The sequence below is a fragment of the Panulirus ornatus genome, chromosome 24 (genome assembly GCF_036320965.1).
Source record: "Panulirus ornatus isolate Po-2019 chromosome 24, ASM3632096v1, whole genome shotgun sequence".
NCBI classification, from domain to species: Eukaryota; Metazoa; Arthropoda; class Malacostraca; order Decapoda; family Palinuridae; genus Panulirus; species Panulirus ornatus.
Window position 1 is genome coordinate 16,874,243 of NC_092247.1, and position 25,483 is coordinate 16,899,725.

At 40.5% G+C, this 25,483-nt stretch overlaps 1 protein-coding gene across 2 annotated transcripts in view; it reads right to left on the reverse strand.

Annotated features, from left to right (window-relative positions):
• LOC139757125 (calcium-independent phospholipase A2-gamma-like) overlaps window positions 1-25,483 on the reverse strand; it is a 174,311-nt gene that overhangs the window by 70,926 nt on the left and 77,902 nt on the right. For both annotated transcript variants that reach the window (XM_071677226.1, XM_071677225.1), the window contains exons 4-5: window positions 24,695-24,832; window positions 8,543-8,697 (exon numbers count right to left, since the gene is read on the reverse strand). In XM_071677226.1, coding sequence (XP_071533327.1) covers window positions 8,543-8,697; window positions 24,695-24,832 — 293 coding nt within the window. The remainder of the gene's footprint in view (window positions 1-8,542; window positions 8,698-24,694; window positions 24,833-25,483) is intronic.

Consider the following 25,483-nt stretch of genomic DNA (forward strand, 5'->3'; position numbering starts at 1 on the left):
CGTTCACACTCAGTCTCTAGTTGTTATGTAATAATGCACCGAAACCACAGCTCCCTTTCCACATCCAGGCCCCACAGAACTTCCCATGGTTCACCCCAGACGCTTCACATGCCCTGGTTCAATCCATTGACAGCACATTGACCCCGGTATACCACATCGTTCCAATTCACTCTATTCCTTGCACGCCTTTCACCCTCCTGCATGTTCAGGTCCCGATCACTCAAAATCTTTTTCACTCCATCTTTCCATCTCCTATTTGGTCTCCCACTTTTCCTCGTTCCCTCCACCTCTGACACATATATCCTCTTGGTCAATCTTTTCTCACTCATTCTCTCCATATGGCCAAACCATTTCAAAACACCCTCTTCTGCTCTCTCAATCATATCCCTTACATCCTTGGTAAAACCTTTTCACTGCTTCTACAACTTACCTCCCACACCATATACTCTTAAGACCTTCCAAAGCATCTCTATCAACCCTATCACATGCCTTCTCTAAATCCATAAATGCTACATATAAATCCATTTGTTTTTTAAGTATTTCTCACATACATTCTTCAAAGCAAAAACCTGATCCACACAACCTCTACCACTTCGGAAACTATACTGCTCCTTCCCGATCTGATGCTCTGTACATGCCTTCACGCTCTCAATCAACACCTTCCCATATAATTTCCCAAGAATACTCAACAAACTTAAGCCTCTGTAGTTTGAACACTCACCTTTATCCTCTTTGCCTTTGTACAATGGCACTATGCATGCTTCCATCAATCCTCAGGCACTTCACCATGATCCAAACATACACTGAATATCCTTACCAACCAATCAACAACACAGTCACCCCCTTTTCTAATAAATTCTACTGCAATACCATCCAAACCTGCTGCCTTGCTGGATTTCATCTTCAGCAAAGCTTTCATACCTTTTCTCTCTTCACCAAATCATTCTCCCTGACCCTCTCACTTTGTACACCACACCGACCAAAACACCATATATATGTACCACTCTACCACTGAACACATACAACAAACCTTCAAAATACTCACTCCATCACTATCTGTTATCACTTCCCCACTTGCTCCCTTCACCAATGTTCCCTTTTGTTTTCTTGCCTTACACAAGTTATTTACCTTCTTCCAAAACATCTTTTTATACTCCCTAAAATCTAATGATACTCTCAAACCCCAACTCTCATTTGCCCTCCTTTTCAACTCTGGCACCTTTCTCTTGACCTCTTGCCACTTTCTTTTATACATCTCCCAATCATTTACCCTACTTCCCTGCAAATATTGATGTTTCCCGTGTCAGCAAGGTAGCGCTGGGAAACAGATGAAGAAAGGCCCATCCACTCATATACTCATATATATACATAAACGATCATACATGCACATATACATATATATACATATCAACAAATGCATACATACACATACACAGACATACAGATATACACACATGTACATGTTCATACTCACTTGCCTTCATCCATTCCTGATGCTACCCCACCCCACAGGAAACATCACCGCTACCCCCAACTTCAATGAGGCAGCGCCAGAGCCTTTGCCCCCTCCCCCATCCTGTGACTCACTTCTGCTTCCATGGTTCTATTCGCTGCTAAAACCACTCCCAGTTTTCTCCATTCATACTTACATCCCAATCAACTTGTCCCTCAACCCTACTTAAGCTAATAACCTTGCTATTATTCACATTTACTCTCAACTTTCTCCTTTTGCACACTTTTCCAAACTCAGTCACCAACTTCTGCAGTCTCTCACTCAAATCAACCATAGGAGCTGAATCATCAGCGAACAACAATAGACTCACTTCCCAGGCCCTCTCATCCCAACATATTCGTCATTAGCAAGGTAGCGTTAAGAACAGAGGAATGAGCCTATGAGGGAAAATCCTCGCTTGGTCCCCTACTAGTACTGTTACTCCTATTGGAAAAGTAAAAACAGCAAGGGGGGGGGATATTTTCCCATGGTTTTTTAATTTGTTTATGGATGACGTGGTTAGGGAGGTAAATGCAGGAGTTTTGGAGAGGGGGGCAAGCATGCAGTCTGTTGGGGATGAGAGGGCCTGAGAAGTAAGTCAGTTGTTGTTCGCCGATGATACAGCTCTAGTGGCTGATTTGAGTGAGAGACTGCAGAAGTTGATGACTGAGTTTGGAAAAGTGTGTGAAAGGAGAAAGTTGAGTAAATATGAATGAGAGCAAGGTTATTAGGTTCAGTAGAGTTGAGGGACAAGTTCATTAGGATGTAAGTTTGAATGGAGAAAAATTGGAGAAAGTGAAGTGCTGTAGATATCTGGGAGTGGACTTAGCAGCGGATGGAGCCATGGAAGCGGAAGTGAGACACAGGGTGGGCAAGGGGGTAAAAGTTCTGGGAGTGATGAAGAATGTGTGGAAGGAGAGAACGATATCTCAGAATGCAAAAATAGGGTTTTTTTTTTTTGAAGGAATAGTAGTTCCAACGATGTTATATGGTTGTGAGGCATGGGCTATAGATAGGGTTGTATGGAGGAGGGTGGATGTGTTGGAAATGAAATGTCTGGGGACAATATGCGGTGTGAGGTGGTTTGACCGAATAAGTAATGAAAGGGTCAGAGAGATGTGTGGAAATAAAAAGAGTGTGGTTGAGAGAACAGAGGAAGGTGTGTTGAAATGGTTTGAACATATGGAGAGAATGAGCAAGGAAAGATTAACAAAGAGGATATATGTGCCAGAGGTGGAGGGAAGAAGGAGAAGCAGGAGACCAAACTGGAGGTGGAAGGATGGAGTGAAAAAGATTTTGAGCAATTGGGGCCTGAACATACAGGAGGGTGAGAGGCGTGCAAGGAATAGAGTGAATTGGAATGATGTGGCATATGAACTTCATTTACCTCCTTTTAAAGCATCTTTTTATTATTTATGTATCAATTACACTTTGCCACTGTCTCCCACGTTAGCGAGGTAGCGCAAGGAAACAGACGAAAAAATGGCCCAACCCACCCACATACACATGTATATACACAGATGCCCACACACTCATATATACATATCTATACATTTCAACATATACATACATATACATTTCAACATATACATACATATACATACACAGACATACACATATATACACAAGTACATATTCATACATGTTGCCTTCATCTATTCCCGCCGCCACCCCGTCACACAAGAAATGGCACCCCCCTACCCCCCGCGTGCGCGCGAGGTAGTGCTAGGAAAAGACAACAAAGGCCACACTCGTTCATACTCAGTCTCTAGCTGTCATTTGTAATGCATCAAAACCACAGCTCCCTCTTCACATCCAGGCCCCGCACTACTTTTCATGGTTTACCCCAGATGCTTCACAAGCCCTCATTCAATCCATTGACAGCACGTCGACCCCGGTATACCACATTGTTCCAATTCATTCAATTCACCCTCCTGTATGTTCAGGACCCAATCGCTCAAAATCTTTTTCACTCCATCTTTCCACCTACAATTTGGTCTCCCACTTCTCCTCGTTCCCTCCACCTCTGACACATATATCCTCTTGGGCAATCTTTCCTCACTCATTCTCTCCATGTGACCAAACCATTTCAATACACCCTCTTCTGCTCTCTTAACCACACTCTTCTGATTACCACACATCTCTCTTACCTTTTCATTACTTACTCAATCAAACCACCTCACACCACATATTGTCCTCAAACATCTCATTTCCAACACATCCACCCTCCTCCACAAAAACCTATCTATAGCCCATGCCTCACAACCATATAACATTATTGGAAACACTATTCTTTCAAACATACCCAGTTCTGCTCTACAAGATAATGTTCTTGTCTTCCACATTCCACACATTCTTTAATGCTCTCAGAACCTTTGCCCCCTCCCCCACCCAGTAACTCACTTCCGCTTCCATGTTCAATCTGCTGCCAAATCCACTCCCAGATATCTAAAACACTTCACTTCCTCCAGTTTTTCTCCATTCAAACTTACCTCCCAATTTACTTGTCCCTCAACCCTACTGAACCTAATAACCTTGCCCTTATTCAGATTTACTCTTAGCTTTCTTTTTTCACACACTTTACCAAACTCAGTCACCAGCTTCTGCAGTTTCTCACCTGAATCAGCCACCAGCGCTGTATCATTAGCAAACAACAACTGACTCACTTCCCAAGCGCTCTTACCCACAACAGACTGCATACTTGCCCCTCTCTCCAAAACTCTTGCATTCACCTCCTAAACAACCCCATCCATAAACAAATTAAACAGCCATGGAGACATCACACACCCCTGCCGCAAACCAACATTCACTGGAAACCAATCACTTTCCTCTCTTCCTATTTGTACACATGCCTTACATCCTCAATAAAAACTCTTCATTGCTTCTAGCAACTTACCTCTCACACCATATACTCTTAATACCTTCCACAAAGTATCTCAATCAACTCTTATCATATGCCTTCTCTAGATCCATAAATACTACATACAAATCCATCTATTTTTCTAAGTATTTCTCACATACATTCTTCAAAGCAAACACCTGATCCACACATCTCTACCACTTCTGAAGCCACACTGCTCTTCTCCAGTCTGATGGTCTGTACATGCCTTGATCCTCTCACTCAATACCCTCCCATATAATTTCCCAGAATACCGAACAAACTTATACCTCTGTGATTTGAACACTCACCTTTATCCCCCATGCATGCATTCTGCCAATGCTCAGGCACTTCACCATAAACCAAACATACACTGAATATCCTCACCAACCAGTCAACAACACAGTCTCCCCCTTTTTTAATAAATTCCACAACAATACCATCCAAACCTGCTGCCTTGCTGGCCTTCATCTTCCGCAAAGCTTTCACTACCTCTTCTCTGTTTACCAAATCATTCTCCGTGACCCTCTAAATTCACTCAACTAAAATTTAATGATACTCTCTCACCACTTACCTCCCTGCCCCAGGAGTCCCTTTTGCCCTTATAATGATCCTGCAGCTCTCAAGAAGCTGCCCACATTAATCAGTTGGACCTAAAAGGGTGTTATGTTGTACATGTCTTTATGTGCAAAGAATACACAGCAATTGAAATGTAAGTGTATACTGTCTTTTCTAAGGCTGCTGTGTTGTAGGCATGAAGGATCTTCAGATACGTTGAAACAGTATTAGTAGTGTTATTGTAATGGGTAATATCCAGATCATAAGGGGGAAAGCATGACTCCCGTTCGTCTGGAGAGATTGGTTTCTGATGGCTTTGAGTTTAGGAATGAGTTGAGGGGTTTGCAGTTTACTGCTTGCTTTTTTTTTTTTTTCAGTGTGAGTGTGTTCTGTCAATGTTGTATTTGATGGGGATGAGGGGATCACTGGGTAGAGGTTACTGAAGTGTGATGTATGTGTAAGCTTATTTTTACTTGGGGCTGGTGTTTAGTTATAGAGTGATTCAGTGAGGGGTGCAGTGCTGTTGCACGGAACTGAGCACTGAGCATGTTTAGATGTTTTGAGGGAATTTAGTTTGTGTGTTGCTTTTGTGTTGATGTTAGAAGTGTGGGGACTGAATGTCATGTGTGCATCATATGTGATGCCTGAAATGATGGTGCTTTGCTCAGAGGGAAAGACTGTCTATTCAAGGTGACTGGACAGTGTGAGATGGATTCATGTCTGTCCAGGGTCATATGAGTGATAAAAGACTTCTATGGAGATGCAGACATTCTATTCTTGGTGAGCCATTGTTCCAATTCTGTAATGTACAGTTGCATGCTTGATGTTGCTACTGCACTGTCCTGCTAAGGTTTCCCTGAGGCAATGAGAAATCATGTAGGAAGAGACCGAAGAAAGTTAGAAAAGAATGCTTCTTGGAGAACTCTACAAGATACTTTAAGTGTTTTCGAGGTGATGCCATCGATAGTGACTCTTGACATGGTGGCAAGACCACTTTTTGCTGTTGTTGTGGAGGGTGATGTCAATATTTTATATGTAAGAATGTGTTTGGGATGATGTCCAAATGTTTTATTGATGTCTATTGCCACTAATACTTTTGGGAAGGAGGTCTGTGGCTGGTTGAATCCATCTAGCATATGCTGTGTGAGCTCAGTGTGTAGTGGGGTGGTAGAGTGTTTGCTATGTAAGTGTGAAAGGAATGTATTTTCTGATTCTGTTTAGGATTAATTATCTAAATGAGTTTGTATACTGAGGCTAGAAGTGATATAAGGCAGTAGGTGGAAGGGGCTTTGGGTGGTTTGGAAGGTTTTAGGATTGGTATTACATTGACATGTTTCCAGATGTCAGACATTTTATTGTGAAGATATTTGAAAGTTCTTGGATTGCAAATAAGCCATAAGATTTTTGGTGAAAGTTCAATAAATTCTTATGGCCTTGCAGTAAGAAACTTCTTTGCAGTCTTAATTCCATTGCTTTTGGGAGTGAAGGGTGGGTGGGGAGTTATTTCTGCATGGATTTTTTGTAAGTTTTGTTTATGACTTTCCTATCCAGGGGTAAGGTTGGTTTCTGGCTGATTTTTGTGTCGTATTTCATGAGTATCTTTGTGTATTCTTTGGGAGAAGGGATTTCATTGGATTGGGTTGGGAATGTTTCATGAATTGGTGCCAGACTAGCTCATTAAAAGTGAATTTTCTTTAAAGAAAGCTAGAGTTGGTTGCTATGGGTCTTGTGATTCACTGTGTTGAGGAAGGAGAGCAAGTCTTCAGTCTGTCTTTCAGTGATTAGGTTAGTACTGTACATTATGGTTACCAAGTTCAAAACATTATACAAATTGTGAAATACTGCTAAACAAGTTTCTTGAAAATTATATATTCAAAACCCAATGAGCAGAGGCATACAAAAATCAATTTTTCACAGCATAAAACACATAGCAGTAGGTAGTAGTCGGCAGGCAGCCACTAACCACCGAGATATATTACAGGTTCTACCCATCTGGGAATCAAGAGTGTTAGTGACTGCTATGCAGTGAGCCAACACTTCACTGGTTGTCAAGTTGCACTCCTTTGACCCATGTAGTTGTCTTTTCTTTCTGCTTCAACCTCATCCACTACTGGCATTCTGTCCATAAACAAAATCTCTCGTCATATATAACACTTGACAACAGTCAACTCACACAACTCATTCTTAGTAACTCTAGCTTTTCCTGCAATTAGCGCTATTCAGTAGTCCTGCCTTTTGGCAAAACAGTAAGACCAACATATAGAGGTAACAGATTGGAATGTTAGACAGGAGCAACATTAGGCAGCATTAGGTAGCAACAGCAGGTATGCACATTAGGTAGTAGTCGGTAGGAGCACTTGGAAGGAGCTTCTAAAAATCACTGTGCTAGAGCTGCCCTCAGCCAGTGGCCTAATAAGAGTGAAGCACTTAAGTTCAAGAATCAACACTGATGTTATGGAGACTCTTTTGCCATAGCCACCTCCTTGAGAGAGTTACCAGATAGATAGATAGACAGATAAAGAGATATAGAAAACATATATAGCAGCATGCACATGGATTTGGCAGTTGTTTCTGGAACTCCAGTGCAGGGGGATATTTCTAAATGTCGCAGTAGAGAAAAACTTTTCAGTAGCCAATGGGTAAATCTGAATTCTGCAGGCAGTGGGTATAAATGTTTGCCTGGATATATCCAAATTACACTGCAAAAGTGTTAACATAAGTCTTCCAACACTGCAGCATAATTCTCTTATTTACAGCCCTCCCAGCAATCTGCTGAGAAACAAATATCTGATCTATACATCCACTTCCCTTCCTAAATCCACCATTTTCACCTACATGGGGTTCAGTAATACCTTTAGGCCTTTAAATGTATGAGTTGACCACTATTCCTGTTAGTAATATGGATAAACTTTTGTCAACGTTATTCAAAAAGTGCGCCACATTTTTGGCTGAATTTCTACTAGATATAAAGCTACAGAATCTACAGTACTTACACAATTTCAATGAACATTCTGTCAGTGAAGCTATAATTATGCTTTTGGGATATGTTGTATAACTTACCAATAATTGTGATTCTTTTTTTTTACATTTCTGTAAGAAAAGTAACATGTTTCACCATCCAATATTGTTTTCAGGGAATATAAGTACCATATGTATAACTTCATGGTCTTCTCTCAATACAAAAGTAGTAAAAGTAAAAATATAAATATCCATTTTTAATGGAGAAGTGAAATCAGTGGGGAACCACATACGGCATCCCAAAATGCAAATAAAAGGTCAAAATGATCAATCACATTGCTTAATTAGGCTGAAAAACATTGAAGACACTAAATCATGTCTGTTTCTGTGTATTTACACAGAAGCAACTTCAAGAACAAATGTATGCAACATATGTTTGTATAGATGGCACAGAACATAAGTTCTCATAAATGTGTAAAGACTGATGACTGCAAGTGCTGGTGTCCTTATTTTGACTATCTCAAACTACCATCTCAGACTTGTATCTGCAGTATACATGAAAGTGAAAAAAAGGTGGTTTCATTACAGTAACCTTCACCTGCTTTGGACTATAGACAAGGAAGGAAAAATGAAATTAACAAAATCCAGTTACTTACCTGATACCTCCACCATCTATTGTTAAGAGTCTAATACCCTGAGCTTTAACAGGTGACGTATAACCCAATAAGGATAAAGCCTCTCGAACTTCATATTCCACAGTGTTATTATTCGATTTCTTCAGAATTCTCAGTAACCGCTGAATGCCACCTCTCTGAGGAAAGAATGAACAGAATAAATAAAAGCATTATCACAACATAATATAAGGTCCCTTTTCCTCCAATGACACTTTGGATTAAACTGATGACATCTTATCATCAAATTCACCACAATTCATACACAAATCTCTGTTGGCTCCAAATGCTCTAGCATCTTTGCTTCTTATGGAGTCAACATCACACTTAAACAACTTAAGAGTTTTAGTTTTTACACTTAAACAACTTAAGAGTTTTAGTTTTTACTGTTCAAACAGGAACTTATTTGTTTTAGGAACATATCAGTTTGGGCATTTTGAAAGAAGCCTGATGACCATATGCTTGGCAGGCTCTGCCCTATGGATCTAAATACACAGATTGAAAATACCCTTACACATCCACAGTTCTAAAATGAGGAAAAAATGATGGCTAGTCAATCCTGGCAGAGAGTTAAAATAACATAGGATCCCAGAGAGCTCCCATTCAGAAGACATTATCTATCACTCTACTTTTCCATTTATCTATCTATCATCTCTGATTCTATCCCCATTTTCACAGGATAAATCACATACTGTATAAGTATAAGGTATAAAGCCCCACACTTCAATGACATACATTAATGACCAATTGAATTAAAGCCATTGGTTGATTACCAAATAAAACTTAACGGCAGAAGAATAAGAACAAGTACCAAGCATCAGTCAGTAAAGCACACAACGATTAATGGAAAAGACAGCTATAAACTGGGGAAATTACAAAACTTCCTTACTGCCACAGTACACCTATAAATGTCTCCATCTGAAATAGCATGTCTCAACTAAAAAGGTAATTCTAAAAAAATCATAAAACTTGAAAATAACATTTGAAACGATGAATGATAAGGCTGTTACACTTCCATACTTGTCTTCCTTCTATTTTCAGCATCACCACACTTCTTAGCAACTTGTCAGACCTTCTCTTGACTCCTCTGCTTTTCCTTACAGTCCAGATGAAGACATGGAAGTACTGTATAGAAAAGGGGTCCAGCTAAGAATATACATGCATAAGGTTGGGGTTAAGTTGAGTATTGAAGAAAACATAACTCCAACTTTATCTTGTGGAGGCTAAGGTGAAGCTTAGTATGGGTTTTCAGAAAAGAGGAGTGAATGTTGGGGTGAAGAAGGTGGTGAGAGTAAGTGAGCTTCGGAAGGAGACCTGTGTGGGGAAGTACCAGGAGAGACTGTGTACAGAATGGAAAAAGGTGAGAACAATGGAAGTAAGGGGAGTGGGGGAGGAATGGGATGTATTTAGGGAATCAGTGATGGATTGCGCAAAAGATGCTTGTGGCATGAGAAGAGTGGGAGGTGGGCTGTTTAGAAAGGGTAGTGAGTGGTGGGATGAAGAAGTAAGAGTATTAGTGAAAGAGAAGAGAGAGGCATTTGGACGATTTTTGCAGGGAAAAAATGCAATTGAGTGGGAGAAGTATAAAAGAAAGAGACAGGAGGTCAAGAGAAAGGTGCAAGAGGTGAAAAAAAGGGCAAATGAGAGTTGGGGTGAGAGACTATCAGTAAATTTTAGGGAGAATAAAAAGATGTTCTGGAAGGAGGTAAATAGGGTGCGTAAGACAAGGGAGCAAATGGGAACTTCAGTGAAGGGCGTAAATGGGGAGGTGATAACAAGTAGCGGTGATGTGAGAAGGAGATGGAATGAGTATTTTGAAGGTTTGTTGAATGTGTCTGATGACAGAGTGGCAGATATAGGGTGTTTTGGTCGAGGTGGTGTGCAAAGTGAGAGGGTTAGGGAAAATGATTTGGTAAACAGAGAAGAGGTAGTAAAAGCTTTGCGGAAGATGAAAGCCGGCAAGGCAGCAGGTTTGGATGGTATTGCAGTGGAATTTATTAAAAAAGGGGGTGACTGTATTGTTGACTGGTTGGTAAGGTTATTTAATGTATGTATGACTCATGGTGAGGTGCCTGAGGATTGGCGGAATGCGTGCATAGTGCCATTGTACAAAGGCAAAGGGGATAAGAGTGAGTGCTCAAATTACAGAGGTATAAGTTTGTTGAGTATTCCTGGTAAATTATATGGGAGGGTATTGATTGAGAGGGTGAAGGCATGTACAGAGCATCAGATTGGGGAAGAGCAGTGCGGTTTCAGAAGTGGTAGAGGATGTGTGGATCAGGTGTTTGCTTTGAAGAATGTATGTGAGAAATACTTAGAAAAGCAAATGGATTTGTATGTAGCATTTATGGATCTGGAGAAGGCATATGATAGAGTTGATAGAGATGCTCTGTGGAAGGTATTAAGAATATATGGTGTTGGAGGCAAGTTGTTAGAAGCAGTGAAAAGTTTTTATCGAGGATGTAAGGCATGTGTACGTGTAGGAAGAGAGGAAAGTGATTGGTTCTCAGTGAATGTAGGTTTGCGGCAGGGGTGTGTGATGTCTCCATGGTTGTTTAATTTGTTTATGGATGGGGTTGTAAGGGAGGTAAATGCAAGAGTCCTGGAAAGAGGGGCAAGTATGAAGTCTGTTGGGGATGAGAGAGCTTGGGAAGTGAGTCAGTTGTTGTTCGCTGATGATACAGCGCTGGTGGCGGATTCATGTGAGAAACTGCAGAAGCTGGTGACTGAGTTTGGTAAAGTGTGTGGAAGAAGAAAGTTGAGAGTAAATGTGAATAAGAGCAAGGTTATTAGGTACAGTAGGGGTGAGGGTCAAGTCAATTGGGAGGTGAGTTTGAATGGAGAAAAACTGGAGGAAGTGAAGTGTTTTAGATATCTGGGAGTGGATCTGTCAGCGGATGGAACCATGGAAGCGGAAGTGGATCATAGGGTGGGGGAGGGGGCGAAAATTTTGGGAGCCTTGAAAAATGTGTGGAAGTCGAGAACATTATCTCGGAAAGCAAAAATGGGTATGTTTGAGGGAATAGTGGTTCCAACAATGTTGTATGGTTGCGAGGCGTGGGCTATGGATAGAGATGTGCGCAGGAGGATGGATGTGCTGGAAATGAGATGTTTGAGGACAATGTGTGGTGTGAGGTGGTTTGATCGAGTAAGTAACGTAAGGGTAAGAGAGATGTGTGGAAATAAAAAGAGCGTGGTTGAGAGAGCAGAAGAGGGTGTTTTGAAATGGTTTGGGCACATGGAGAGAATGAGTGAGGAGAGATTGACCAAGAGGATATATGTGTCGGAGGTGGAGGGAACGAGGAGAAGAGGGAGACCAAATTGGAGGTGGAAAGATGGAGTGAAAAAGATTTTGTGTGATCGGGGCCTGAACATGCAGGAGGGTGAAAGGAGGGCAAGGAATAGAGTGAATTGGAGTCATGTGGTATACAGGGGTTGACGTGCTGTCAGTGGATTGAATCAAGGCATGTGAAGCGTCTGGGGTAAACCATGGAAAGCTGTGTAGGTATGTATATTTGCGTGTGTGGACGTGTGTATGTACATGTGTATGGGGGGGGGGGGGGGGTTGGGCCATTTCTTTCGTCTGTTTCCTAGCGCTACCTCGCAAACGCGGGAGACAGCGACAAAGTATAAAAAAAAAAAAAAAAAAAATAACTCCAACTTGTGACACTAGTGGACAGACATTACCAAATGAACATCCCAGACCAATGCTATCACAAGTTTACATACTCAGTAGGATGTTTATCTCCTGTCTAAAGATTATATGGTAACCACATCCCAAAGTAAATAAACATAAGATCTTGCAAGAAGCCCTCATTTACCAGCTCTTAAGTAATCTGCAAATGTACTATCAGTACACTAGAGGATCCATTATGAAATATAAATGAAATAAGCAAACTAGCTTGAATTTATTGTGGAAGTACATCTGGATGAAAGAAGTAGTTAATAGAAAATAGCTCCAGATCAGATTTTAAGGCCTTATCATACCAAAATTTCTAAGAAAAATTTCCACTGATGTGCTCATCTCTGCATCTTAAACTTATTCTTCCATCTAATGCTAAAATGGAGTTAGGATATATATATATATATATATATATATATATATATATACAGTGCTGGTGGCTGATTCATGTGAAAAACTGCAGAAGCTGGTGACTGAGTTTGGTAAAGTGTGTGAAAGAAGAAAGTTAAGAGTAAATGTGAATAAGAGCAAGGTTATTAGGTACAGTAGGGTTGAGGGTCAAGTCAATTGGGAGGTGAGTTTGAATGGAGAAAAACTGGAGGAAGTGAAGTGTTTTAGATATCTGGGAGTGGATCTGGCAGCGGATGGAAACATGGAAGCGGAAGTGGATCATAGGGTGGGGGAGGGGGCGAAAATTCTGGGAGCCTTGAAGAATGTGTGGAAGTCGAGAACATTATCTCGGAAAGCAAAAATGGGTATGTTTGAAGGAATAGTGGTTCCAACAATGTTGTATGGTTGCGAGGCGTGGACTATGGATAGAGTTGTGCGCAGGAGGATGGATGTGCTGGAAATGAGATGTTTGAGGACAATGTGTGGTGTGAGGTGGTTTGATCGAGTAAGTAACGTAAGGGTAAGAGAGATGTGTGGAAATAAAAAGAGCGTGGTTGAGAGAGCAGAAGAGGGTGTTTTGAAATGGTTTGGTCACATGGAGAGAATGAGTGAGGAAAGATTGACCAAGAGGATATATGTGTCGGAGGTGGAGGGAACGAGGAGAAGAGGGAGACCAAATTGGAGGTGGAAAGGTGGAGTGAATAAGATTTTGTGTGATCGGGGCCTGAACATGCAGGAGGGTGAAAGGAGGGCAAGGAATAGAGTGAATTGGAGCGATGTGGTATACCGGGGTTGACGTGCTGTCAGTGGATTGAATCGGGGCATGTGAAGCGTCTGGGGTAAACCATGGAAAGCTGTGTAGGTATGTATATTTGCGTGTGTGGACGTATGTATATACATGTGTATGGGGGTGGGTTGGGCCATTTCTTTCGTCTGTTTCCTTGCGCTACCTCGCAAACGCGGGAGACAGCGACAAAGTATAATAATAAAAAATAAAATATATATATATATATATATATATATATATATATATTTTTTTTTTTTTTTTTTTTTTCATACTATTCGCTATTTCCCGCGATAGCGAGGTAGCGTTAAGAACAGAGGACTGGGCCTTTGAGGGAATATCCTCACCTGGACCTCTTCTCTGTTCCTTCTTTTGGGAAAAAAAAAAAAAAAAAAAAAAAAAAAAAAAAAAGAGAGAGAGAGAGAGAGAGAGAGAGAGAGAGAGAGAGAGAGAGAGAGAGAGAGAGAGAGAGAGAGAGAGAGAGAGAGCAGTTATTGAGGAACATCTGAACAACCTTTTCTGTGCTTTTAAATCTTGCTTTCCTGACATAAATGATAGATCTGTACAGCTGGGCTGGGTTAAAAATCCATTCCATGTGTCTGGAAATAATATGAAGAGGCTTCCTACTTGCCTTCATGAACCACTATTACACGTATGTTCAGACAAGTGTTTTCAGACCGTGGCCTGAAACTGATATTTGAAAGCTCAATCCTCATATGGTACCATGGGAGCATCCTGACCTAGGATGGAAGGCTTTGGAAAACCTTCTCCTCTTTGGGTTTACCTACCTTTGTGAAGCATCTTTCTCTGCAATGAGCATCATCAAATCAAAACAGAGAAACAAATGAAATGTAAACCAGGAACAAAGCCTGAAAACTGTAGTAGCTTCTCTACCACCAAGAATGGCAAAAATCATTAGTGAACATCAACCCCATATTTCACACTGAGTTATTAGTAATTTTCAAGCATTTTCATGTTATTCCGTTTGTCTTTTTCCTTTAGTATACAGAATAACAATTCACTGTCTAGCACTCAAATTATGCAAACTTTTGATATAATTTGCACTGTCCTTCTGAATAATGAATTTAATCAGTCATGGGGGTACTTAATGGTAGATGGTAACAAGGGGTATAATAAGCAAAAAAGTTTGGACAACACTGCACTATACCAACATTCATGATCTCTTTTGTAACTTCTCCTCTGTTGAACATCATCTGTCTAGTACCTCTCCTAATATCTTACTTCTCTCTGAGACACAGTTGTCTAATGATGTTCTCACTAGTCCCTTTTTCATACCCAGCTATAATCTCAACTCAAGATTCCAGTTCAAAGGTGGTTTTTGTGCATATTACTGCAAGCCTCAAGGCCTTTGAGTCCCCAAACTTTTTGACACTGTGTGACCCAACTACTACACTTTTCCTCTGTTTTGCCTATTGCTTTCTTAATTCTACAACTTTTATATATATCTTTTATATTTTGAAGGATCCAGTCATGGACAAAAGTCCACATCAAGGCCAGGCCTTAATTAGAATATAGAGGGAATTATGAAATGGAAAAAGAAAAGACAAGGGAAAGTACTTACATATTTTGGAGAAAGTGACAGACCCGTTTTTTGAAATGTGCCAGGTCATAGTTATCGGAAAAGGTATGAAAACAAAAAGAGTTCCAAAGCTTCAACATGTACAGAAAGAAGCAGGTATCAAAACGACAAACCCTTGAGTTTCCAAAGGCCACACAATAATCGTGAGATGCAGCAGCTTGCCAAGTATTGTGTGGTCTAGCTAGTGGTGGGAGCACACACAAAGCCAGCTCTCAGGACCAAAAACCAAAATAATACCTATAGAAGAGAAAAGAGTAAACCAACATTGCAGTGTAGGGCAAGCGGGGCCATGTTTGGAAGTTAGCTTGGGACATTGTATAAGGTGAATTGCTTTTGACTCAACTCTCTCAAGAAAAGATACTGAGCTGGAATGACCCCAAATATGAGAGCAATACTCCATACAAGGACAAATCAATCCCTTGGGTAAATGGAGCAACTGTTCACGAGAAAAGTTTCAACATCTAAACAGGACACCCAGTTTCTTAGAGGCAGACTTAGCTCTTCCTGTAATGTGGGGTTTCCAAGAAAGAGTGGATGTTAAAGTAATACCAAGTATGTTCATTCAGTCAAGAGGAGGAATTACAGAACTGTCAAAGGAGAGATGAGAGGTGTGAGGAGTTTTCAATGGAGAGATCGGTAGAAATTGGGTCTTGGAGGCATCTAACTTAAGATTTTGTCTACCCCACTGAGATGTCCTGTCCAAGTCAGAGTTTATTGAGGAAGCTGTGTCAAGACAAGATGCAGATCAAGTGAGAGAAGAGGGAGCACAATTGAAGGATGTGGATATATGCATTGTTGAATCACCAGCATATGAGTGCATAGGGTAATTTATGGAGAGGAAATCGTTGAATAAAAGGAGAAAAAGTGTAGGGGACAAGACAGAACTTTGAGGGACAACACATATGATGGAGAAAAGGGGAGAGGCTGATCCATCAACAACCACAGAGATTGGCCAGAGAGGAAGCTAGATACGAAGAAGCAAAGTGAAGGAGGGTTACCAAAAGAGGGGAGCTTAGAGATGAGACCCCAATGCCACACCTTGTCAAAAGCCTTAAAAATGTCAAGGGTGATTACACATGACACATGACTCTCCAAAATCTTTCAGGGATGATGACCAGACATTAGTAAGATAGGAAAGAATATCACCAGTGGATCTCACCTTCCAGAAGCTATACTAGTGATCATAGAGAAGACTGTGATTTTCAAGATGTTTAAGGATATGGGAGTTGAGGAGGGATTCAAAGACTTTGAAAATGGTAGATGTCAAAGCAATAGAACAATAGTAAAAGGGGTTAGAACAACAGTCTCCCTTCTTAGTGATGGGATGTATCAATGCATGCTTCCAAAGAGAAGAAAAAACTATGGTTTTTATACAGAAATGGAATAGAGGAGCAAGCACAGGTGCAATTTCAGTGGCACACTCTCAGCACACAGGGATGGATGCTATCAGGACCTTAAGCCTTGCTTGTGTCCAGAGAAAGGAGCACTTTTCTGACAGTCTGAAAAGAGATTACTGGAAGAGGCATAGGATTAGTAAGAGGAGCATCAATGGGTGAAGGAATATTAAAGTCATCCATGATGGAGATCGAGGAGAAATTGGAACCAAAGACTATCTAAACTCCTGCCATGAGACTGTGGCATCCTCTCAATTGTAAGCCAAGAACCTCTACTTTGGAGATTTCATCGTTCACCGTAAAGAATGGTTGAATTCCTCCAATGTGGGAGGGATACCTCTAAGTGATATAGAGGAATTCATATCCTATCCTACCCATATTTCTGACTGCTGTGACCACTTTCCTAATATTTTGAACTGTTTTTCACCTCGAGTCTATCCTGCTGTACCTACACAATCTTACCCCCCAGTTGGTTCACCTGATCACAATCTCATATATGCATTTATCTTAATGGCATCTTCAGCAGCCCCTTCAAAACATAAATACTGGCACCTCAACAGAGCTGACCGCAATAATCTATGTAACTTCTTTTCTGATTTCCCTTGGGTAAATTACTGTCTTTTATTTGGTGATGCTCCTGTCTCTATCAAACACATAGCAGAAGTTAATCTTGTAGGAATGGAAGCATTTATCCCATCTTCTTCCAAGAAGACCTTGTCTTGCAAATCATTGTTCAACCATTCCTGGTCTGAAGCCATTCAGGCAAGGGATCAGGCATATCTGGCATGGAAAAACTCTCCTTCCTCTGAATCAGTTTTCATCACTGTCCAAAATTCTTGAAAGAATGTCATCCATCAGGCAAAGCATTCCTTTACTCAAAAGAAGTGCAATAACCTCTCCTCATCATAGGTCTTTCTGGTCTTCAGCTAAGGGCACCTCTAACAACTATCAATCTACCTTTCCTTCACTTTTCCGTTCTGATGGTACTTAAGCTGTCTCTCCCGTTGACAAAGCAACTCCCTTTGGTTACCGTTTCTCCTCTATCTCTACCTTGGATGGTTCTAACATTCCTTCACCCCCTAATGCTCCTATATCCTTTGCCTTTCCCCATAATCTTTTTTCGGACCATCTAAAAAGTGCTTCCTCTTCAGACAGGAGCAAGGCTTATAGTTCTGATGGCATCCAACCCCATATACAGAAACTGAAAGAGTGTGCCTCTGAACTTGCACTTGTGCTTGTTGATCTGTTCTGTTTCTGTTTAAAAACCAAAACTTTCCTTTCTTGGAAACATGCATTGATACATCCTATCACTAAGAAGGGTGACCATTCTGACCCCTCTAACTATCGTCCTATTGCTTTGATGTCTATTATTTCAAAAGTCTTTGAATCCCTCCTAAACTCCCATATCCTTAGACACTTTGAAAATGAGTCTCCTCTCTGATCACCAGTATGGCTTCCATAAAGAAAGATCTACTGGTGACATTCTTTCCTATTTTACTAATGTCTGGTCATCATCCCTGGAAGATTTTGGAGTCATGTGTAGTTGCCCCTGACATATCTAAAGCTTTTGACAGGGTGTGGCATTGGGGTCTCATCTCTTACCTCCCTTCTTTTGGCTTCCCTACCTCACACTGCTCCTTCATATCTAGCTTCTTCTCTGGCTGATCTATCTCTGCAGTAGTTGATGGGTCAGCATCCTCCCCCTTTCTCCATCAACAGCAGCGTCCCTCAAGATTCATCCTATTCCCTTCACTATTTTTCAAAAATTTCTTTTCTTCCACAAATAACCAAATGAACTCGCATGCTAATGACTCAACACTGCCTTTGTCTATATCCTTCAATTCTGCTCCTTCTTCTCTCACTCGATCTGCATCTCATCTTGACAAAGCTTCCTCAATAAACTCAGACTTGGACACAATATCTCAGTGGGGTCGATGAAATCTAGTTAAATTTAATGCCTCCATGACCCAGTTTTTTTCCCAACTCTCTATGGAAAAATCCTCACAACTCTTGTCTCCCCTTTGACATTTCTGTAATTCCACCTCTTGAATCAATGAACATACCTGGTATTACTGTAACATCCACTCTTTCTTGGAAACCCCACATTATGGAAATAAAGCCTGCCTCTAAGAAACTGGGTGTCCTATTTAGATGTTGAAACTTCTTTTCTTCAGAACAGGTGCTCCATTTATCAAAAGAATGATTCATCCTAGTATCAATTACTGTTCTCACATTTGGGGTGTTTCTGGCTCTGCATCCTTACTTGACAGAGTTGAAAGAGGTCTGACTTATAAACACTCCAAGGTTATCTTCCAAACTTCCAAACTTGACCCTCTTGCCCTCTGCCACAATGTCAGTTCACTTTCCCTCTTCTATAGCATTACTTTAGTTTTTGCTCCCAAGCTGGCTGTTTGTGTGCCCCCACAACAAGCTTAACAAACCAATACTCAGTGAGCTACTGCATCAAATGATTACTGTATGGCTGTTGGTATCTCAAAGGTGGACCATTTTGATAACTGTTTCATTCCCTACACCTCATAGCTTTGGAACACTACCTTCTCATGTACTACCCAATAACTATCACCAGGCACATTTAAAAAACAGGTTTTTCACATCCTCTAAAATCTATAAATACTTTCCTTCATCTCTGCTTTTCCTCTTTAAAATCCTCTCTATTTCAACCAAGGCCTAGCCTTGATGTGTGACTGGAACCTCCAACACACAAAAAAATAGAGTGAGCATGTAAATTGTGTTGAGAGACTAAGAAACTTATACAAAAAAGTAAACAACAAAAAAGACTTGGGCATAAAACCAAGTAAGCAGTGCACAGAGGTAGTGAAAAGAACAAACAGTTTCTTGGATCCATATATTCAAAACTAGGGATATGATCCTTACCCTTCACAATTCACTGATTCATCCCCATCTAATATATTGTGTTCGGTTCTGGTCATCTTACCTGGAAAAAGGTACAGATAGAATGGACAGAGTGCAGTGTTGAGCAACCAAGAGAATTCCAAGTGAGATGCAAATTCTACTAGAGCCAACTACATAACTTGACCTTATTAGCATAGAAAAAAAAAGGGTTGGGAGGTGATCTGATACAAGTATTCAAAATTATCAACCGCTCTGACTGATTTTACAAGTTACCTAAGTCTTAATTCATCTGATTTTACTTGTACTAATATGCAAACTCGTGTGCAAACGTTTTAACTTGAAGCGAAGTACATCTTCTTCACCAGAACTGTTAACATATGGAATGATTTATCAAAATCTCAAGTGGTTGAAAGCAGTACTATAAGCACATTTAAAAACAGATGATAAATGTTTTGCTTCAAGTCCATGACTTACATTACTTGTGCCTCCTTAGTCACACAGAAAGTTTGCAGGTTATTCTCTCTGAATTATTTGTGTGCCTTCTAACTTTTACCACACTCATCTGTAAGTCTCTGATATCTTCCACTATCATAAACAGCCTAAGCATGACAAAATGGTCTGTTACTGTTTGAATTCCTTTGTATTGCATTGTATTCCTTCGTAGACCCAATGGTGAAAGAATGTGAAGTGCACAATCTTTATGAGAACGTATGGAGGAGGGTGAATGTTCTGGAATGTCTAAGGGCAATATGTGGTGTGAAAAGGGTTGATTAGTATGGAATGAAAGCATAAGAGGTGGGTGTGGTAACAGGAACAGCATGGTTAAGAAAGCAGATGAGGGTGTGCTGAAATGGTTTGGCCATATGGAGAGAATGAGCAAGGAGTGGTTGACAGAAAGGGTATATGTGTCAGAAGTGGAGAGAATAAGGAAAGGGGAGAGACTAAATTGGAGATGGAAAGATGGAATAAAGATTCTGATACCTTGTAGCATGAACATGAAGGTATGGTGTGCATGGGATAAACTGGAATAATGTGGTATATAAGCAATGATGTGCTGTCAATGAGCTGAGCCAGGGAATATGATGTAGTTAAGGAAAGGTCTTCATGGCCTGGTTTTACATAAGGGGCTGTGGTTTTGGTGCACTGCATATGATAGCTGGAGAGTGGATATCAGCAAATAAGGCCTTTTATACAGATATCATACAGAAATTATTTTGGCTATGGTTCTTGTGAGATGTCTGCATGTGTCCCAGCCCCCAAGGATTGGACTCATGGCACATTTTTGGGTGCTGCTTCCCCCAGTTTTTTATGTGGAGTCTGGCCACTTGAGGTTTGGCTGTTATGATACCTTCTCCTTCCTTTGAATAACTAAGATACAGAATTCTCTTCCTTCTTTTGTCTTTTTTTTTTTTTTCTACATATAACCTTTTATCTTCTACTCTTCACACAACTTTTCTTACTTTAAGAGTCAGCTCTACAAACACCTGAAGAACCCTGATTCATTTCTCATTTCTTTTCCTTTTACTTTTTTCTTTCACTGGATTAGGGCATGTTTTCATGTTTTGCTTATAATATGTCATTCACTATAAAAAACTAATTTCTGCAATTGCAAAGTAGCACCAGGAACTGAGGAAGAAATGGCCTCATTTGCTCACATCCACTCTCTAGCTGTCAAGTATAATGCACTGTAAACAAAGCCCACTCCGACAACCATGCCCCAGAGACCTTCCATGATTTTCCTTAACACCATCATGTGCCCTGGTTCAGTCCAATGACAGCATATTGTCCCCTGTATACCACATCACTGATTCATTTTGTCCCCTGCATGCCTCACACCCTCCAGAATGTTCAGGCTCCAAACATTCAAAGCATCTTTCACTCCATTCTTTCACCTCCTTGTTTTCCCTATTTTCCTTGTTCCCTCCACTTCAAACATGTACATCCTATTAGTCACCCTCTCTTCACTCAGTATCTCTATGTTTCTAAACCATTTCAGTAAACCTACTTAATTTCTCTCATTTTACTAATGCACCTCTCTCTTTTCCTATCATTTTTTATCTGACCAACCCTTATCACACCACATGCTTTCCTCAAACATTTAATTTCCAACATATCCATCCTCTTCTTTACATTTATGTTTATAGCCTATGCCTCACATTTATACACCATCAAAGAGATTACTATACCATCAAACATACCCATCTTTGTCCTCAGGCTGTTTCTCTTCCATAACAAACCTAATAACCTTGCTTTTACTCACATTTAATCTGACTTTCTCTTATACAAAGTTTCCCAAATTCAAATGTCAGCTTCTGCAATTTCAACTTCTTTCTTCAACGAACAACAACTGACTCGCTTCTTCAGCTCCATCATCTCGCACATACTGCATACCTGCAGCTCTCTCTAAGACCTTTGCATTTACCTGCCTCACCAGCCCATCCATGAACAAGTTAAACAGCAATTCTGACGTCATACATCCCTGCTGCAGATCCACATTAGCCTGGAACCACTCATCCTCTTCTCTTTCTACAGGCACACACACCTTACTCTCACCATAAAAAAAATAACTGCTTCTCGCAGTTTTCCTTCCACACCACATATTTGTAACATCTTCCATAAAACACCTCTATCAAACCCATGATATGCTTCCTCCACAACCATAAACACCACATACCAGTCGTTCTGTTTCTCTTAGTATTTCTTACACACATTCTTCAAAGCAATACCTGATCCATACATCCTCTTCCACTCCTGAACCACATTGTTCCTCCCTAGTCTGATGCTCTGCACATTCCACCACCCTCTGAATAATCACTCTTCTGTACAACTTACCAGGCACACTAAAGCTTATACCTCTGTAATTTGAAAATTCACTTTTGGTCCACTTGCTTTTATACAGCGGCATTATGCAGGCATCTGCAAATCCTTAGGCAATATACAATGGAAACCCAAATAACTAGTCAAAAACATAATCACTCCCTTTTTTTAAGAAATTCTTCTACAAACACATCCACTTTAACTGCCCTGCCAAATTTCATCTTACGCAAGGCAAGAAGAGGTGGTGAAACTTCTCTTACTTTGCATATTCCCTTATCCAAAACACCCACAGCTATCACCTAATCACTGAACAAAATAAAAAATGCTTGCAAACTACTCACTTAATCTCCTCTTCACCTCATTTCTACCTGCAATCACTTTCCCATTTCCTCTTTCACTAATAAATCCCATATGTTCTCTTGTTTTCCTCACCCTATTAACTTCCTTCCAAAACCTTTCTTATTCTCCCTGAGGTTTGCTGATACTCACCCCAACTTTCATATGCCCTTTCTTTTCAGCCCCTCTACCTTCTACTTAACCTTCTGTTGCTTTCTCTTGTACATCTACCAATCATTTTCACTCCTTCCCTGTAAAGAATGCCCATACACCTCTGTTTTTCCTTCACTAGGAACTTAATTTGCTCATCACACTACTCACTAACCTCTTCACCTGTCCATATTCCACCTTCAACTTGTCACACACTTCCCTTGCACATGTAAGTATTGCTTCCATAAATACCTCCTATCCTCACCCACTCCCTTAACTTCATGTACTCTTACCTTCTGCCATTCTACATTCATTCTCTCCTGGTATCTCTCTACACATGCCTCTTTTCCATGCTAACTCATTTTTATCAACCTTTTCCCACCCACGTAAGTTCCTCTTTCCCTGTAGCCTCTGCAAACTTAAACCTTGCCTTCACGAGGCAATGATTAGACATCCAACCTGCCGCCCCTCTCAGCACATTCACATCTAAGAGCCTCTCCTTTGCCCACTGATCAATTAGTTTATATCCCGAAATGCCCTCTTTCCATCACTCCTACTTATCTATGAATACTTATGCATGGGGATATATCCAAAGGGGAGACTACAGGACACTAGCCCTCCCTTTGGGCTATACAGTATACAATAAACTTACTCAAAAGTAATGATGATTACTATATTCTAACCGTTATTATATCCCTTTTAACCCTTCAAAAGAAAAAAAATAAATGTGCATCTATTTCACTGTTTCAGTGACCTACACTTGAGTAAAAATTAATCATCATCAACTTCATCACCTTCCCAAAATAATGATAAACTTTTCTTTACCTGAGTAATGTGGCACATCCACTCAGCTCCTCCTAATGCACTCACCTCTCTTCCTCAGTCCTCTTATCTTTAGGTGCAGCACAAATAGTCATCCAATTCTCATAATTCACTTTCAACTTTACTCATAAATCCGGTGCTCGGATGCTTACAATCTTTCAAACATTCTCATAACTCCTCCATCATCAGCAGTGCTGCTCCTTCCTCAGCTCTTGCCCTCACACAAACCTGACTTCACTCATAAAACATTCACAAATCATTCTTCCCCTTCCCCTTTAGCTAGTTCTACTCTGAGCTAGATCACTAAGATTCCTCTTCATAAACATAACACTATACCTATCTCTCCCTTCTTCTCATCTTGGTTACCCTACACACATTCATACATCCTAGCCTGAGCCTTTGAGGAGGATAAGCACTCCCTGCTTTGCTCCTACTTCTGTTCCATCTTCTGGGAATCAACATACAAGGAAGGAAGGGTTTCCAGTCCCCCATTTTGTTCCCTTTACGTATTGTTCTCCACTATCCCCAGGGATACTTATGCACTTAATTTCCAGCCAGGAGTCCTTCCCTTCCATACAAGGCTCCTGCAGCTTTCAGGAAGCTGAAAACATCCACCACTTAGTGCCACAGGTCATAAAGTGTTGGGATTCTGTGTGTGCATGAAGGGTATTGAGATGTGCTGAAGTGGTGTTTGTAGTGATGTAATGATGTGATGATCAGAGTGTAAGGGAGAGTGTGTGACTTGAGCATGTCTGGAGAGTATGGTTTCTGATGGGTGCAATATCCTCAGTATATATAAATATCCTCAGCCAAAGACAGCCAAAGAATGAATGTGAGCAAATGAGGCCATTCTTTATCCATTTCTGATGCTACCTTATTACATGGGAAATGGCAAACAAGAATGAAAAGAGAAAATACATTTATTCACTTATTCATTTATGATTATCCCAGGACCTTTTTCTAAGAAAGTGTCCTTGTGTTACCCAGGATATCTTTCCAGAGGTTCCTGCACCCCAAGGCTGTGCTACTTCCTATAGCAGAGAAATGCAGACTCCATTGGAATAGAAGTTCTATGATGAGGCTTAACTCTCAATGACAGAGCTTAGCTAAAGGTGTCTTTTCACTCACGTCTTTGTTGCTCTAAAGAATTCCATCATTTCCCTTACCTTGAGTAAAGTGCAGTCTCAAAGCTGCAGAAGTCTCAAAGATGGGTTCCTAGAGTTGTATAATGATGATATACATATTCAAATACAATGTAACAAAGTGTACATATTTCAAGTTCTCCTACCTTAACAGCAACTCCTTTAGCCTGCGGGTATTGTCTGAGGTGGTTGCATAGGTCTTTAAGCTTTTGTATGCGTCCTGTCTCGGTCAAGTAGTTATTTAACCCTTTTACTAGATGACGAGTTCGAGCATCAATGCTGGCCTGAAATGAATTTCATGACTGCAATCATATTGTGGTAATGGAATGATAACATAAGAGTATGTCAAATTATATTATAAAAAACCATTTCAAACTGATATACGACTCAACATCTATCTATCTATCCATTCCCCTCCAGGAACTCCCTCAAGGGGATGACTAAGCAAAAGCCTTTACTGCCTCACCCTTAGCACGTCACAGGTAGTGGGCAACTCTAGCACCATGTCTTAATGACAAGTTTATTTAGGCTGTCAGTAATCTGAAAGAGCAAGTCACTGCAATACAGAGTTAAGGAAAAGGCATGATGGAATGAGGAAAAGAAGAGACTGATCAAAGAGAATTGAGGCATAATAGGGAAAGATGAAACACGAAGGAATTAATGGTTAAGTTACAGGTCAACCAAAGAAAAAATATCATAATGCAAAGTAAACAATAAAAGGGCTGAAAACAAAGAGGAAAAACAAGGAAGATGAGGCTCAGAGAATAAAACTGACTTTCATGCATACAGTGATTTTACTGGAAAACCTTTAAAATAACGCTGAAGTGTACTGGAATATACAAGGAAAAAGTCAGCGATATGGATGGGACGGCAGATTACTACTGAAGCCAGATGCATATAGAAGATGGATGGACTTCTCTGCATAGTTACTAAGT